General features: G+C 44.1%; 2 protein-coding genes across 5 annotated transcripts in view; both read right to left on the bottom strand.

Moving 5' to 3' along the window:
* The window catches only part of ghrhrl (growth hormone releasing hormone receptor, like), a 16,579-nt gene extending 15,697 nt beyond the window's left edge, over positions 1–882 (bottom strand). Inside the window, exon 1 of one of the 2 annotated variants that reach the window (XM_019897281.1) lies at positions 702–882. In XM_019897281.1, the coding sequence (XP_019752840.1) occupies positions 702–755 (54 nt within the window). In that variant the 5' untranslated portion in view covers positions 756–882. The remainder of the gene's footprint in view (positions 1–701) is intronic. The other variant, XM_019897280.1, reaches the window with a different exon arrangement.
* Positions 883–1,988: 1,106 nt separating this feature from the next.
* Positions 1,989–17,047, bottom strand: fyco1a (FYVE and coiled-coil domain autophagy adaptor 1a). 3 transcript variants are annotated; one of them, XM_019897059.1, is made up of 18 exons: positions 16,944–17,047; positions 15,276–15,376; positions 13,723–13,829; positions 13,493–13,618; positions 12,703–12,809; positions 12,411–12,554; positions 12,197–12,290; positions 9,508–12,012; positions 9,340–9,432; positions 8,616–8,734; positions 8,370–8,537; positions 6,477–6,629; positions 6,175–6,404; positions 5,085–5,241; positions 4,178–4,270; positions 3,890–4,100; positions 2,314–2,423; positions 1,989–2,125 (listed from the first exon to the last, which is right to left on the bottom strand). In XM_019897059.1, exons 2-18 carry the CDS (start codon positions 15,334–15,336, stop codon positions 2,050–2,052), a joined length of 4,554 nt encoding a protein of 1,517 aa, XP_019752618.1. In that variant the 5' UTR covers positions 15,337–15,376; positions 16,944–17,047; the 3' UTR covers positions 1,989–2,049. The 3 variants fall into 3 exon arrangements, with proteins under 3 accessions (XP_019752618.1, XP_019752620.1, XP_019752619.1); XM_019897061.1 differs by having other exon boundaries at positions 5,085–5,190; XM_019897060.1 differs by having other exon boundaries at positions 15,276–15,373; positions 16,944–17,035.
* Between the last annotated feature and the right edge of the window lie 202 nt (positions 17,048–17,249).

Raw genomic sequence — 17,249 nt, 5'->3', positions numbered from 1 at the left:
ATGGAACTGTTCAGAATTCCTTCCGCCATGTCGAAAGCCCAGTTTCGGCTGAAATAAAACACCCTCAAAGGATGATACTGCCACGAGCATGCATGACTGTAGCTAAGATATGGTCTTCATTTGGCGATGACTGTTTGTACCGTTTTGGAATTATGGCCAAGGTATGTCTGTCAATTCTGGGTGCATCAAATACAATACATAATTATAAGACCGCAACTATTAGAACTGCAAGTACCACATTGTATGATCAAACTTTAAATGACCGTACAAAACCGATTTCTTGAGAAAAGTCCAAAGGGAGTAAAAGGTGGGGGTTTTCCCCCAAATCATACGACTTATAAATAGCATCAATTTAACCAATCAATTAAATAATCCTGACACCTCCGTAGCACAGAGCATTTACCTGCATCATTTTAAATGACTATTTGTCCACATTTCAACACACATCTCATTCAGCTCAGCAATAGAGTGAAAATGATCCTCTCAAACGGCATTTAACTTGCGTTCACTTTAAAAGCAATGAAATGAGCTCTGTCGGATACGCTCTCATTCCGACTGGAGCTTGGATGTCAATGAGATGAGAAATCACAAAAAAGAAAGGAACTCAACTTGGATCAGCGTTCCAAATCAAATCTATCGCACGAGATCCCATTTTTCCAGCAAATTGAATTTCAAGAGAAAGAAGTTTCTAATCTACTCACGGCAGGTGCCAAGCACAGGGTGAGGAAAGCCCCTCTGGAGCACATCCGCTGCATGCTGCCGTCCACCCGGCGTAGAGCCTGTGGAGAGTGGAAGCCGCGCTGGAAGCAGCTTGAGTATGCTTGAGACCCTCTCTCACTCACTCTCTCATTCTCCAATATTAGTTCTACCTATCAATTCACAGAAATGGGAGAGGTCAATTTCCAGGGTGTGTTTTCACAATAAAAGCATTTATAATAAGGCAGGAAATGAACTTGCTTTTGGGGAAGACATTCCAAAAGATATTTACCTGTTTGTGAGCATCCAGTGTAACTGAAAAGACACTTTTACAAATGATTGTGCACAGTTGTGATATCGAAACAAAAATTTGCATTGTGGTGATTCTTCATGCAATCAAAACACATCAACACGTGGATCATTCATCATTAAAATGTTTTATATTTTTAACAAGTGCAGCCGTGTAGAGAAAAATAGCCTTGCATACAAATTTGCATCCATCAAAAATAGACGACATCGTCATAGGTAAGCCCTTGCTTTTAACAAGAAGAGTATTCCAATGTAACCCAACTGTTTTTTCCCCCTCCAAATACAAAACAGACACAAAATTCAGATAAAAGAAGAGACACAAAAAATGCTATTGAAACACGTCAAACGCACTGAGAGAATGAAACCCAATGTACACAAATACACGACGTTGCCCTAAAGTGTCACCCCCATCACAAGCCATTAGAGTCAACAGGCACTTGGAAGCTACAGAGGTTGCAATATACCGCAACACATCGACTCATCTCGTTACAATTAAGATGGCGGCGCTCATTTAATGTTTTGCTGTCTGGGGAAAAAAAAACATAAAAATGACAACTAAGTGTCACATTTATGCCAAAACTCCTGAGAAGTGCGCACAGTGCAAATAGCGTTCGGATGCAAAAAACAAAATGTTTTTTACCTCCTTAGGGTGTTTTAATTGGAAGACTGCACAACAGACCGACTATTCATTTAAAAACAATATTTAAAAAAAAAAAACAACAAAAAAAAAACACTGTCTTCATAGGCTTCTTGTTTTAGAGATAAATAGTTGCCAAATTTCCTTTTGTTAGTGTTACTACTTCCTCCATGTAAAAAAAATGCCTCAATTTAAATCAATTAAAGCATACATTTAAACATTGCTCAAATGTAAAAATGTTACTTGGTGATTATTTTGTTCATGAAGCAAGTCATCACATTCCCCCCGCCCCCATCCAAATAAAGGCAAAAAAAAAAAAAAAATCATTACTCATGCAGATTTTTTTCCTTAATATCCCTTCAGTTTCCATGGCGATACTTAAGTGACGTCCATGTGACGCTAAAGCTTCAGGGGAAGTCGCTTCCATCGTAGATGATGGGCTTTTCCATGGTCAGATGATAGAAGACTTTCTTGGAGATAAACCTGCGAGGGGGTGGGGGTGGGAGGAGGAGAATGTTTCCGTTCAAACGGACGTAATCCCATTAAGTGATGCGCGGCAGCTGGATAAACAGTAGTAGTGGTGAGAGTCGTTTTAAGAAAATAGCTCATTCATGAGCATCAAACCCAATCAAAAAGACGAATCACTTGCGGGTCAAGACGCACGCGCCTACCGTGAGAAAGAGTTGTCGAAGATGAGCGCGTAGGTTCCCGGTCGACGCACTTTCAGCTGTCCCTGAATGGTCTCTTTGTGGGAATTGCAGCGAGTCAGTGGAATGAGGACCTTGATAAGAGACAAAAAGAAAAATGTTGCCTCGTGGTTTAAAAAAATAAATAAATAAAATAAAATAACTAATTTCTCCCCCGCCCCTCAAAAAAAAAAATGCCAATCAGCAGTATCAAAGCAGTCTGATTACTGCCTGTATGGGCGACAACGAAAGCCCACTGTGTGTGGTGTTCAGTTTGGATTTCGGGACACTGTGTGTTGATTTTTAAGGGGTTTGGATAGATTTTTATGAGGCAGCATGTTGGGGGAGGAAATTTGCCTTGCAGACGAGAAGTCCGAATCTTGGCTACGAGTGCACCCCTTCCTCCCATATTCCAAAAACATGCATGGCAGGCTCATTCGCTGAAGACTCCAAATTGTCAATGGGTATGAATGTGAGTGGCTGACAACCAGTCCAGGGTGTAACCTGCCTCTTACCACAGGCACCAGCCCAACCGTGACCCTAATAAGGACAAGCACCTCAGAAAATGGATTGTCAAGAGACAATTCAATAATGTAGGTGGTTATAGATTATTAATGTCTCTATCCTGCATGTACTTCAGGGGTTCCAGAATCTCCGGGAGGGGGTCACATTCTGTGGAGCGTGAAAGCACACTCCTCCGCTAGAACATTAAGTACACCTGCACGCAAGAGCTGAATCATAACTGTTGAAAGAGAACTATTCATTTTAATGTTATAACAGTCTTATCGTTGTTGGAAAGGTTTAGTACTGTACCGTTACTATTTCTAGTGAACTTGATTGAGGTTATTTATAAGCAGTGGAAAACTAAATCAAACTAGAATAAAAGCAAGAAACATGTTATTAAATTGCATTTTTTTTCATGTGGAACCCATCCATCCATCCATCTTCCAATCCGCTTTATCCTCACAAGGGTCGCGGGGGGTGCTGGAGACTATCCCAGCCGTCTTTAGGCAGTAGGCGGTGGACACCCTGAACCAGTTGCCAGCCAATCGCAGGGCACACAGAGACAAACAACCATCGTGCTCACACTCACACCTCGGGACAATTTTAGAGTGTTCAATCAGCCTGCCATGCATGTTTTTTTGAATGTGGGAGGAAACCGGCGTACCTGGAGAAAACCCACGCAGGCCGGGGGAGAACATGAAAACTCCACACAGGAAGGCCGGAGCCGGGATCGAACCCACAACCTCTCCATTGTGAGGTCGACGCACTGGTCCACCGGGCCGCCCTTTGTGGAACCCACCCTCAGCTATTCACTGAAAAGCTCATTGGTTCACACACACGTTTTCTTCCTCTTTATGTGATACCCTGAGATACCACAAGATGGCGGAAAAGCTCCGCCTCATAGGAAAGTTGATGTGTAGGACATAAGCTATTTTCCTGTGGAATTTAGACTAGAAATCTTTTTGTAGAGGATTGACACCACGTTCCGAGTCACCCTGAACAGGAAGAGTGGTTTGACAAATGTAGAGAGGATGTGTACCTGAAGTTAACCATCTACCTTTGATTGTTCCAAGTGAGCTTCAGCACATTCCTGGTAAACCACACTGAAGGAGATGCTTTTAGGTTCAGAGGAAAACATCCAGCTGATGGTTTGCCCAGAGTCAGCCACAGCAACGGTCACCACGCTGTAGCAGCTGGACTTGATGAAGAGTTCGCGCGAGCCGTCACCAAAGTGGGAAATATCCTCGATGGTGAGCGGGACGGCCATCCTGCGGCGAGACGGCCATTTCGATAGAAAAGGATTCTGCCAAAGTCACGCTCGTGTTGGGATGACATCAACACCCACGTGAGTTCTCCTGACTTGAGAAGGTTGATTTCCGAGTCCTGCACGGTGGCGACATTCTCCTCCGGTTCGTCAGGGGTTAATTCTCCTACACCTCTGCAAAATTCATCACACACAAAGGGGGAAAACAATGTCAGAATTCCATCCGCGCGATGGAACCGTATCTCACGGTAAGGGGTAAGAGGTACAGCTATCTGTGAAGATGACTTGGTGAAACCCTTCAGGATAATGACTTATGCACTTGGATCCTATCCACAAGTCCCCCCCGGCAATCTTAACCCAAGATCACGCATCTATCGACTGGAGCCTTTTTTCTGGGGCTTTCAGACAAATCTTAGCAGCCAATGATATATGCTCTGTCGCCATGGAGATGGCAAAGTTGTCATTACATGTAACCATCGGGGGGCCACTGATAAATACAATGATATGCAGTTGAAAGCTCCTCGAAGAGCACGTCAAGAATATTTTGACCCATTACGAAGCTCAAAAAATGAACCCGCGTGACTTGCACACATTTACTCGGAACAGCTATATTATTCCTAACATTAGGGCTGACTGTTCTCAAAGGAACATGTGAAACCAACAGGAAAAGGACAAAGTATTTGCGCGGGAGCCGGATGCTCCACCGGAATCACTCTTATATGGAACTGATTAAGCCAAAGGTTGAAGATTTCTGTTTTCCTTCCAGCAGTGAAAGGCTGTTTGTAATTTTTTTTCTATAAAAATAACAGTGGGGTGCTCACAGCAGGAAACAATTGATGTTGTATCTCAAGCAAAAGGGAACTCGGGGTACTCACAGCAGGAAAAAAATTGATGTTGTATCCAAAGCAAGAGGGAACTTGTGTATTTCCAAATATTCCACACCAAGCAAACCAAATTGAGTTTGGAAACACGGCTCTGACATACTTACATGTCCAAGGATCCGGGTGGCCTTCGCTCCTGCTGTTCTCCCTCAAAAGAGCCGCCTGTGGTCTGTGAATTGGTGTCACTGTCATACACGCCATTTACCTCTTCTTCTGTGATGATATCAAAAGTGCCGTCATCAGGCTTGTGGCTCGGGTCTGAAACTGGGAGAGAACTTGAGGATGTGATTAGGGTGAAAAAAAAACAACAACAAAAAAGATCGAATAACTACATGGGCCAACTTGACCTCAAATTACCATACGGTGAGCCCAAATTCATGATGAGGGTAAAAATTTGGATTATAGCGAGACCACCGATTTTTTTTTTTTTTTTAAATAGTGTGACCCCTCCAACAGGTTTGAAACACATTTAAACTTCACAAAATGCACTTCTAAACATAAGCAGTTGTTCATAATTACAGTAACATCTATGCTAAGTGGCATTACTTGTGTGGTTGAGAGGGAAGAAATTTCATCTGTGCTGTATGTTGCACATACAACGCATTTGACAATAAAGTTGTACTTGACTTGATTAACCACTCGATGGCATTTCACTTTTTTTTTTTTTTTTTGCATGAAGCTAGAGGACTTTTATTGGATGAAGTTAGATGGTTTGGTTAAAAATTTTGCTCCTTCACTATACAATGCTAAATTCTGATTTATGAATCAGTTTTACGACCAGCTGGGAGCAGGCCCCACCTTGCTCTTATTTGGAGAACTGCAAGAACAGGCGGTAAGGAATGCTTGAAAAGTATATTTTAACAAGTCTAAATACATGTGGGGGTGGTAGAACTGTGTTTCTGTGTGCAATATCTCACATTAATGGTCCCCCCCACTCAAGTCTGGTCAGCTTAATACTGATTCCACTGGTTTTGGTTTTGAATGTGGGTATGGGATTCAGCTACTTGCTCAGTGGAGGGGCGAATCACCCCTGATTTGTGGCGTTTCCTGTTCCTACCAATTTCATTTTTTCACTTTTGCTTCGAGCTCACGAGTTACTGATTATCTTTGAGGAACAAAACAAAGGACTGAATCACATCAAGTGAACTCCCGCGCATGCGCCTGAGATGATGTTGGTCTTCCCAGCTCGCCTCATACCTGTGACACCGGGAGTGGGTTTATAAGGGGCAGGCTCGGGGGTAGGATGAGGCCCGGCTTCCGTTGGAGAAGGCTGCTGATCAGACGGGCTCAGCTCGGCGGCGGTGAAGCGTTCCACCACGGCGCCGTGTTGGCTGTAACAGTCCCTGCAGCAGCGCTCCTTCTTACCGCTGTTCTTGACCATCACGTAGTTGTTGCTGCAGTAGTAGCAGAAGATGCGGCCGCAGAGTCTAGAAAAGACAGAAGAAATGTCAGTGGGTGTGTCTTGAAAAAGCTTCCTTTTTGGGATGCTGGATGCACACCGGCAGTGATGCCTGCGCAGCCACCAGGTGAACTGGCCCTGACAGCCCAAGCAGTGAGTGGCTTCTCTGTCCGCCAACCACCAACGCTCCTCCGCTCGCAGTTTCTGCTCAAATTCCAGCGCATCCGACTTCTGCCACAGGGCATCTTTGTCCCTGAGGGGAAAGGAGACCGTCATCGCTCATATCTAGATAAAAGGTACACGTGCAACGGCACACAACCATTATGATACAAGGTGGGAGAAGATTTTTGACATCGCTGTTGTATTAGATCATATGATATTTATGCAGTTGTATTTGAAAAATTCATAGGCGGAACCTGGAAAATTAAAATTCTGAGGGGAAAGGAGACCGTCATCGCTCATATCTAGCGAGATAAAAGGTACACGTGCAACGGCACACAAGCAATAGAAGGATTGTTTTTTATTTTGTTTTGTTTTCCCCCCCAATGCCAATGATACTGCATGAAGACGAAATAAAGTCTAGACTGTTCATTTGTTTTTTTTTAATGGAAAACGTTATTTTCTTACAAAAATGGGACATTTTTAGGGAAGCCCCACACTTTTGAACAAAAGTGTGTTCAGTAGATACAGCGGTGTGTTTTCATGGAAAACTGAAATTGACCGAGTGACCGCAAAAAACAAAACAAAATTCAATGCGCCTCATTAATAAATGTAGTTGAGTGAATGAGGCTCAACACGTACATCATAGTAAAGCAATTGAAAAATCAATTACAATAAATAATTAGTAACTCCTATGGAAATTGACCAACTTTGGATATAATAACATTTCTTTAGAAATTGACTGAAAATCTTCTGCACGGGTGCCACCGAAAATGTCCATAATGCTGGGTGAAACGCAGTGAATAGACTTTTGTGACTGGCTGGCATGTGCGGGCTTTAAACGGGGGAAGTTGTCAAAAGATTGACAATCAACATTTGCAATTCTTTTTTTTTATTTATTTATTTTTTTATGTTTAGTGTATAATTGTTGCTCCCACGAATACAACTGCAAGGAATGCAATGTGCAGGTGTACCTGATGAAAACGCACATAGGAGAAGAAGATTGATTCCACAAAATAAGGCAGGTGTACATGTAATGCGTAACCACTTGAGGAAGAACAGTGAAATCGCGTGGGCAGACCCAAGGGGAAGTGATTAACAGAATCACTGACATTCAGTGGTCAACATTTCTGTCTGTATAAGCCTCGTGGGTTTTGAGGCAACAACGGCTCCAGAATAATAAAAAGAAAGATTTTAGTCTCTTTTTCTGACTCGACCACTTGCCTCCTGCTCTCGTCTTCAAAGCCTCACATTAAAAAAAAAAAAAAAGAAAGAAAAAACTTGCCGCCAAGCTTTCGGGACATTTCCGCCTATCCGATGAGGAGAACAAAATCTGCTCTCCAGAGAAGAAGTTGTTAAAAACACAATGTGAACGTCAAAGAAGTGACAACCAGTAATGATGAGGAAGTTGGCTTCTGAACAGATAATGACGTCCTCACTCCACTTGTTCCAGCGGGTGCTTTTGACTGATCATAATAGACTTTAGGCCACTTGTTCTCAAACCTTTTACACCAAGTACCAAAAAAAAAAACAAACACCAAGTACCCCGAAATAAAAAATATTGAGTACTCTAAGTACCACCATAACGATAAACATTAAAATGCAGTAGCGTAGTAGGTCTAAGTGTTCATGAAAAAAATGTTTCAGCAAGTCACTGTAACATTATGCAGTTTGATCATTAAATCTGATTAAATATAGGAAACTTGTACCTAAAAAAATAAAGATGACACAACTGTACTTGGGCAGCGATTCTTTCACGTATCATTTGAGTGAGCTGGAGGACCACTAGTGGTGCTGGTAGCAAGATTTTGAGAATCACTTCTCTAGATGTTACCTTATAAGCTCAATGAGGCGCTCCTCCAGGTAGACCTTGGTCCGGTTGAGGTCATCAATCTCGGCTGCCATCTTCAGGTGTTGAGTTTGTTTCGCGTCTTGGGTCGCTCCCAGTTCCCGTTTCAACTCCTCGCATTCGTTTTGCGCAGCCAAGTGTGAGCTTTCGGCGCTGAGGAAGGAGAACCGCATTCGAATTTGTTCACCGGGCATCACGCAGAGAAATCCCCAAGCGTCGCCGCGGCCGGACCTGGTTAGCGCGTCTCTTAGCTCTTGAATCGCTCCATCGTTCTCACGAACCGTCGCTTCAGTCTTGGTGATGTGAGCATCTTTCTCACCGCTCAGCTGCAGGTACTTCTCATTCTCAGCCTGTTAAGAACGTTAGCACCAGAACAATTCACGCCGATCATGCAATTTGGACACAACCTTTCTATGTTGAATCCGTATCTTTTTGTCTGGAAATAATACAACACGGTGGTCGTGAAATTTATGAGAAAACATTTGTCATTCGCACATTTTTTGTGCTTTCACTGTTCAACCACTGTACAGAGAATGCACAAACAGCACTTGAACACAATTATTGGTCACCAAACGCCCATTTTAGACATCTGTTCATTAAATTTGGACCGCTACTGTCCTCAGTTCAGCTTTTTTTCCTGCTACCATCAAAATAAGATCAACATCTCCTTACCCGTATAAGTGAGAAAAGATTTCAATGTATTACATCTGAATGCTACACGAGGCACACAATGCGGTGCAATTATCTCCCGGGGGCATTGATGATGAAGGCAACTTCTGTTTTTTGTTTAACTCTGTGTGGAATCTAACACTACACAGCAGTAATTGGGTCTGTCGGGGGCTTCCTTTGACTTCAAGTGTACTGTATATTCATACATCCACATATGAACTCTCCAGAGAATGCAGACGCGGCAAAACTACTAAAATGCATTGTGCGATGTCTACAGAACACCAACCTCAAGTTCAGACACTCTCTCTTGCAAACAGGACACCTTCTTCTTCTCCTCCTCAAGCTGCCGTTTGACCTCGACTCGCTCCTTCTCCACATTCTAATAGGTGAGATGAGTGAATAAACGCGGCGTAAAAACAAACAAGACCGCAAAGTTGACGGTGGACGAAGTCACCTTCATCTGGACTTGATGGTTCATGTTCTCCGAGCTCATCTGGAACTTCAGGGACTTCACCTCCTCTTGGTTGGAGACCTTGAGGTTCTGCAGCTGGTTCTTGCTCTTTTCCAGCTGTCCTTGAAGTTTCGCGATAGCCTCCGGGAGCTTCTCTTTGTGGCTGAGCTCCCCTTCCAGTCTGTCATTCTCAAGCTGCAACTGGCTCACACACTCCTCCAGGCGCTCGACCTCGTGCCTCAGTTCCTCGATGGCGGCGGTGTCGTCGGCCCAGTGCTTCCTGGCCTCCTCCTTCTCGGCGCTGAGCTTACAGATGGTCATTCCCAGCTCGGCCATCTCCGTGTTGGCCCTGTGCAAGCCTTCCCGGGTTTCCGTGTTCTCCAGGGCGAGACGGTTGTTGTCGGTTTTAAGGCCGGACATCTCCTCTCGGAGGGCGGCGGCAGAGATGGAAAGCTCGGCGTGGGCGGCCATCTCCCTGTCGCGCTGCTCGGTTAGCGCCTCTTCTTTCTTTTTGCACTCGAGGAGCTCGGCGACGTGCTTCTGGTTCAGGGCCTCAGTCTGGACTTTAAGCTGCTCGGTCAGAGTCCGGAGCTCATTTCTTTGGGCCTCGGTCACCTCCAGCTGCGCTTGGGACTTGAGCTTCTCCTCTTCCGATCTCTGTAAGTTTACCTTGAGGTCTAGGATGTCCGCCTGAAGTCTGGACACTTCTTTTATGTTCACCTCCAATTGGCCCTCCATCACGGTCAACTTGACGGCCACTTCCTGGTTCTCTTTAGCCCGGACGGCGCTTCTCTCCAGCTGACACTTCTCCATCGCCTGCTTCTCACACGTAACCGCTTCAATCATTTCCGTCTGTTTCGCACAAGCTGCTTCCGCTTTCACCTTTGCCAACTGCAGCTCCTTCTCTGTGGCCTCCAGAGTCGCCACCCTGGACTGGACCTCAAGAAGTTGCTTGTCTTTACTCTCGAGCTGCGCCTCCATGGCTCGCACTTGCTCTTGAAGGCTGACTTCGCGCTTGCGCGAGTCTCCTAAGCTCTTCTCCAGCTCGCCGATCTGCCCGTGAACGCTCTTCAAGTCGCCCTGCATGCGAAAGAGAGATTCCTTCACAGAGTCCTGCTCCTCTCTCAGACTCTGGTTCTCCTTCTCAAGCTGCTGGGACGTAACATCCGAGAGTTTGGCGGCCATGGTTGCGCGCTGCAGACTCTCCTCCAGTTTGAGGTTTTCGTCACGCAAACCCTTTTCTTTTTCGCCCACGGTCATCTTGGCGTCATCCAGCTGTTTCTTGAGTTGTTTTTCAGAAGCCCTAAGAGATGCTAATTCACCTTCGAGAACTGCCCGGTTCTCTCCTAACTCCTTCTTAAGCTCTTCGTTTCTCTTTGCTGAGTTCAGCAGTTTCTCGTTTAATTCCATTAGATTGGAACACTGCGTCTTGTAGTCTTCTATCTTTGCCTCCTTCTCTTGAACGCAACTCTCTAGCGTGTTGAGCTTTGAGGTCAGATTGTCCCTTTCGGCGCTCAGGCTTCGGTTGCGGTCTTCGAGAACTTGTAGCTTTTCATAACCGTAGGACAGCTCCGTTTCCTTCATCTCACATTGCTCTTTTAGAGAAACGATTTCTCCTTCTAAAGTCTCCCTGTGCCTACCCACGTTTTTATGTAACTCTACTTGGTCCTCTTGTGCCCTCCTTTTCACCTCCTCCGCCTCTTTATCCTTCTCCTCCAGAGAGTTTTGGAGGTCCTGCAGCTGCCTCTGTAAGTTGCTGGTCTCCTTTTCCCTCAGTGTCAAGGCGCCCTGAAGCTGTTCAAGGGCGTGGCACTGTTCCTCTACTCTGGTCTGCAGTCGGCCTTTCTCCTCAGAGGCCGACGTAAGTCTCGCTTTGAGCTTTGTTTCGGCATCCTTTGCCGCAGCCTCCTTCGCCCTCAGCTCCTCCTCCGCCCTTTCCGCCTGTCTCCTCTTCTCCTCCGCCTCAGTAACTGCCTCCATCTTCCCCTTCTCTGCCTCCTTCAAGCCATCCAACAGTTCGTGTATCTTTTGTGCCGAATCAAAGTAACTGGCTGCCTGCTGGCCCTTCTCATTCAGAATTCCGTCCAACTTCGCCAGTAGCTCAATGTTCTTCGCCTCAGTAGCCGCCAACTTTTCCTGGAGGAGTCGCTGTTCGGCCTCCATGGTTTTTTCTCCAGTCTTGAGCTTTTCCAGCTCTTTGGAAAGGTTCTCCTCTCTCCCTTGCAGACCCCTGAGCTCTCCCTGCAAACCCCGTTGCTCCTCTTGCGCGGTGAGCGATATATCCAGCTGCTTCTGGAGCTCCACCACAACCCCTCTGAGCTCCTCGGCCTCCGCGCTCAGCTGCTTGATTTTATCCAGGAGCTCCTGCTGCCTCAGATCGGAGCGGTCCAGCTCCAGACGAAGGTCTTCGACGGTGCTAACGTCTTTGCTGTAGGGGGGCAGCGAGTCGTTCAGGTCATTGAGCAGACCGTGACCGTAGTCGGGGCTGGAGAGCAACTCGGATGCTTGCTAGATGTTTGCGAGGAGACAATGAGCAATTCAAAATATTACTTAAAACAATAGGAGTAATGCTTTATAATGACTTATTTTTATTGTATTCTATGTTTCTTTTTTTTTTTTTTTTTTTTTTTTTTATGAATCCCAACAAATTGGAAGCCAACTAGCAGAACAGACTTGACTCCCAATCAGTTACCTGGGAGTAACTGCTGGCCAGACTGTTAATACTGGAACTGCGACTGGGTGGTTTCCACGTGTGTCCAGGTGAGCTTGCACCTCCCAGTGTCCTCCTGTTGAAAGTTGCATTTCAGTCAAACTTAATGGCCTCAACTATATGTCCATTTTCAGTCCTGGTTAGTGTTTTTTTTTTTTTTTTTGGGGGTGGGGGGTGTCCCTAGCTAAACTCTTACCTTGCAAAAGTGGGCCAGGAGGCATCAAGATCATAGCCTCTGGAAGCGACATCAAAGTGAATGTCGTTGAGTTCGTACAAGTGATTGATGATATCGACACTGAGGTGAGGCTTCAAGAACGGGCTTCTTACGTAGTACCAGTCACTGTGGGGACAGAGACGTCGAAAACTGAAGACAAATATGGCCAATGCATGAAAAACAGCCCTTTTTACAGCTAATAAAGGTTACTCTACTGTAACCAGGGTATCTTAATTACCATACAAAATTGCTGACATCTAATCAGAAGTTGTACCTGGTGACTCTCTGGTTCATGAGGCACTGCTGCAGCGTGTCGGCCAATCGTTGGTGCACGAGAGAGTAACGAATGAAAGCCCGGCCCTTCCCTAGCGACGTCTTCAGCTATCGGACGGAGAAAAGGTTAGAGGTGAGATGTCTTCAAAAGACAAGTAGTTGCAGTTCCGGTTGTTTTGATCCAACCTTTTCGGATTACCGTGAGCTTGATGATTGAGAATCTACACCACAGGTGTCGAAGTCCGGTCCTCGAGGGCCGGTGTCCTGCATGTTTTCCATCCCTCCCTGCTGCAACACACCTGATCCAAATGAACAGCTCATCAGCAAGCTCTATCGGAGCCTGATAGTGATCCTGATCATTTGAATCAGGTGTGTTGCAGCAGGGAGGGATGGAAAACATGCAGGACACCGGCCCTCGAGGACCGGACTTCGACACCTGTGATCTACACGGACCTTATCTAACACGCAGCTTAGTTATTGTGCAGTGACATTCAAAGAGTAGCAGCGATACAAATGACAATTCATCATGCTCTCGCCCACCTCCAATTCAAATTACACTACACCTCGTGACTGAACGCAATCAGCGTGCGATCCATTTTGTACGGACGTAAACTGACTCATTTGGTTTGGTCTCGTGATTTCTGCCACGTAAATGCCAACGTTCAATCAACCGGCATTCCTCACAAGAAGTAGCCACCTTCGATTTTAACAGTTTTCATCCCTTCCAATGACAACATCAATGAATTACAAAGCAATTTGTGGAGGCTCAAATTGTGTGAAAGTCTTCGTACCTCGGGAATGGATTTGACAAAACGAATGCCATCGTTGGCACCTTTAATTTTAGCCAGGCAATCGGTGAAGTAATCCCAGTAATCTTTCTTTGTTCCAAGAAATGTTGTCTTCTCCTTTTGGTCAAACTGAAAAGACAAAAAGTGGCATAGCTGTCATAAGTAATTTGGAATTACATTATCAAGGAGAATATCACACAGTATAGGATTATGATCGTGACTTGGACACGTACCTGCAGCAGGTATTCCAGTTTGTAGGAGAATTTGTGCAGGCTGGTGCTGTCATCTGTGATGGGCTCCCCGTTTTCCTTGTACTCTTTAGCAATCTCCCCAACAGCCTCTGCAAATTCCCACAAACAAACAAAAAAAATTATTGGTGAACAAACAACACAACAAATATGCATATTTATGTATTTTTGTACAGTGGTGAAAACGTGTATTACGCCAGTGAAGGGCAGTACTAAAAGCAATATTAATTATTTATACAGCACATTTCATACACAAGGCAACTCAATGTGCTTCACACAAGCAATGTCAACAGCATTAGACATTCAGAAGCAAAGCAGAAAAAAAAAAACTCATACTCATACCGCAAGTGGTGCACATGCTCTCCTTTATTGTATGCAAAAGAATCACTGCCCAAGTCGAGTTCCATTGTATTTAACTTTTTAGTACATTTGCATTTAATCTTGTTTATTCCTAAACTTCTATTTAGGTACCATTTTCATTTGACTTTCATGTGCAATACATTTTAATTCAATCGTTAAGTCGAGTTTCTCATTTTCCTATATTCAGGCGCCGCACAGTGTTAATGCTCCAACTGTGCCTGATTAAAGTGACTTAAGATGATATTAAAGAAACCTTTTAGGAATAAAACCTGCACTTGGCTTTGAATTAACACAGCCTATTACAGAAAATTGCAGCAACTGTCTTTCACTAGTCGTCATTGTGGAGGTGTACACACACATGCGCACGCGCGCGCACCCACACACACTTATTATTCTCCTCCATCCATTTTCAAACGTACAAGTCAAAAGTCAACTGTTTTACAAAAAAAAAAAATAACTGAAAGAATATTATAGACAATGATGACTTTTTTGAATTATGATGTCAAAATGGTTATTCACAAAAAAAAAAAACAATTAAGTTTTAGTGGTTGAATGTTCTTTTTTCAATGCGGGTATAAAAGAATGAATTGAGTTTGAAATTCCTCATTCCTACTCCAAAAATGGTAAAATGCTAAAAATGTCACTGAAAATGGAACACTCTCTATTATTAAAGCACTTAATGGCACAGCCACAGCAATGAATGGTTCCTGGTTACCGGTTCTTCTAGAAAAGCAACAAGTTGTATTGAGAGAGTAAACCTGCCACATTTTAAATTCGCTACAAACCTTTCAGTAAACATTTCCCGTGATTTATACCGCTACTGTAATTGATCATGTCAAATCCATGTGCATCATCTACTTGCCTCGTATCCACCGCAAAAATTGGAAGGACACGTGCCCCGGGTGTACCCTCAGCACACGCTTTGTCTGGCTGCATGCTGACACAGATTTCGCCACTTTTCTAAACAGACACTAAATCACATCCAGTAGTGATTGTTTTGGGTTTTTGTTAGCCGAGAGGTGAGATGAGGTGGATCCGAGCATCCCGAGGAGCGCCACATGTGACGGTAAATCCTTGTGACTCTCTTGTTGCTTCTCTGCCGTCGCACACCATGTCAAGCCACAACTTTCCAATGCTGATCTATTCACACACACGCACACACAAAGCTGATGGCGTACCATGTAGATCTCGGATAATCCTCTGGAGCTGGCTCTCCCCCACCGTAGCCCCGGCAGCCATGGCCCCACCGCTCCTCCTCCCTGGAGTCACGTCCAGTCTGCTGAATCAGAATATTACAATCAGCACAGTACCAAAAAAAGATAGTCTCACATCACATACATTTATACTTTTTTTTTTTTTTTTTTTACTTTATCTGCTGTTCTTCAAGCGGCCGTGTTTAAAAATAACATGACTCTTTTAATTCTATCCTGTACACAATTTTAATTGTGAATTGACTCCATAAAACTGGTGCCACTAGAGCAGTATGTGTCACTGAATTTAATGATAAACACGAGTAGTGTCATACTGGACAAACTGTATTGCAGAGGCTGGCCGTGAATTTGGTAATTTAGCTGACTTAATCCACGTCTTAGTACCACTACTATCACATAACAATTCTAGACACCATCAATAGTATACAAACGTGCAATATGACAGGATGCAATTGGGCCACGTACGTCATCTAGAGCACTCCAGAAGCTAATATTTATTTTAAAAATATGGCACAAACATTTAAAATTGACACACCATACATCATACTCACCAATGATGTTAATTATTAAAATGTATTGATGCATGCAAATCGCTGCAGGCATGTTTTTCTTGTCAAAACAAGTTTTGCTGTGGCCTACCAACCAGAAGATTGAAAAATCCCGATGTCATTGAGGGCCAGAGTTATGGCCCTGTGAGGATAAGTGTGAAATCTAATTGGTTAAAGAAACAGTCCCATCATTGATTGAGGTGAAGGTGCGCGGGCCAGCATTACTGATTTCGAAAGCCATAGCCAGATAAGATTGACACAGCAGCGCATGATGTGAAATCTGACTGAAGAAAAAAAAAACCTAATCTCCACATATTGCATTGCAGCTAAGAGAAATGCTATGAATTCAAGATAATAAGTGTTAGGAAATACATTAATACAACTTCAAGGAGGAAATGCAGAATCTGGACTGTAAATGTAGGTCAGTAGAGAAGGCCTTCACATCTCTGACGCTCTACCACTGTTGTACTGCAGTTAATAGAATCTTTATGAAGCTTCACGTTTAAACTTTAGTGCCACCACGCTATCAATCTATTAGGAACTTCCTCGAATTGATGTAAATGTTTTACTAGACTTATTTATCAAGGGTCTGGAAACCTAGTTTAGAGGAGGAAATTAAGCACAGGGGGCGTGTAACGAGGAATTATACAGTCGAAGCAAGTGATTCAATGTGCCAATGTAAACCAAACCTTATTCAGGTTTTACTAACATAATGTATTACTTTAAACAGGGGACACTTCAAGAGCAACGGTACAATGTAGAACGTTTGCTAAAAGCTAACGAGGTTAATCTCCGGCGACGCTGTTCAACTTTTACAATACATTTGACTCCCTCAAGCAAAAACCAAGCGTCATTAAGAACATCATCCGCTATATTTCGATACTACGACGCGAAGAGAAAACATTTAAAGCTCCCAGGAGCGAAGCGTTTTCCCCGACTTGAGTAATAACTTGTCACTTAGCTTTAAGACGGTAAACTTTCAACAAACATTCTTGACACTTGGCACAAAAACAAAAAACGATGTTCCCAAATTTCAAACATTCTTTCCGACATTTGCTGTTAGCGGAATTAGTCAACTATAACATACTTTTCAGCTCACGTCCATATCAGCCCAGCTGCGCCGTGTGGGATAAACTTGGAGCAGCTGGTGAGACTGACACATGCCGTTATCCACTCACAAACCAAGACTTATTTTCCCGACCAATGGTTTTGTGGAAAGTAGGCGGTATCTAATGACCAACAAGGTTGGTCGAGTGTAAACACTGGCGTCATGTGATCTTTGGCATCAAGCAACACTTGTCCTAGTTTTCTGTTGCTGTTTTCTGTTGTTTTGGCGGTTTCACTGCTGTTGAAAATAACAAGCCGTACAGTGACACACACACTTTTAATGCCA

This window comes from Hippocampus comes, unplaced genomic scaffold (assembly GCF_001891065.2).
Source record: "Hippocampus comes isolate QL1 unplaced genomic scaffold, H_comes_QL1_v1.1 scaffold22, whole genome shotgun sequence".
NCBI lineage: Eukaryota > Metazoa > Chordata > Actinopteri > Syngnathiformes > Syngnathidae > Hippocampus > Hippocampus comes.
This window is presented reverse-complemented; position numbering and strand designations above follow the sequence as displayed.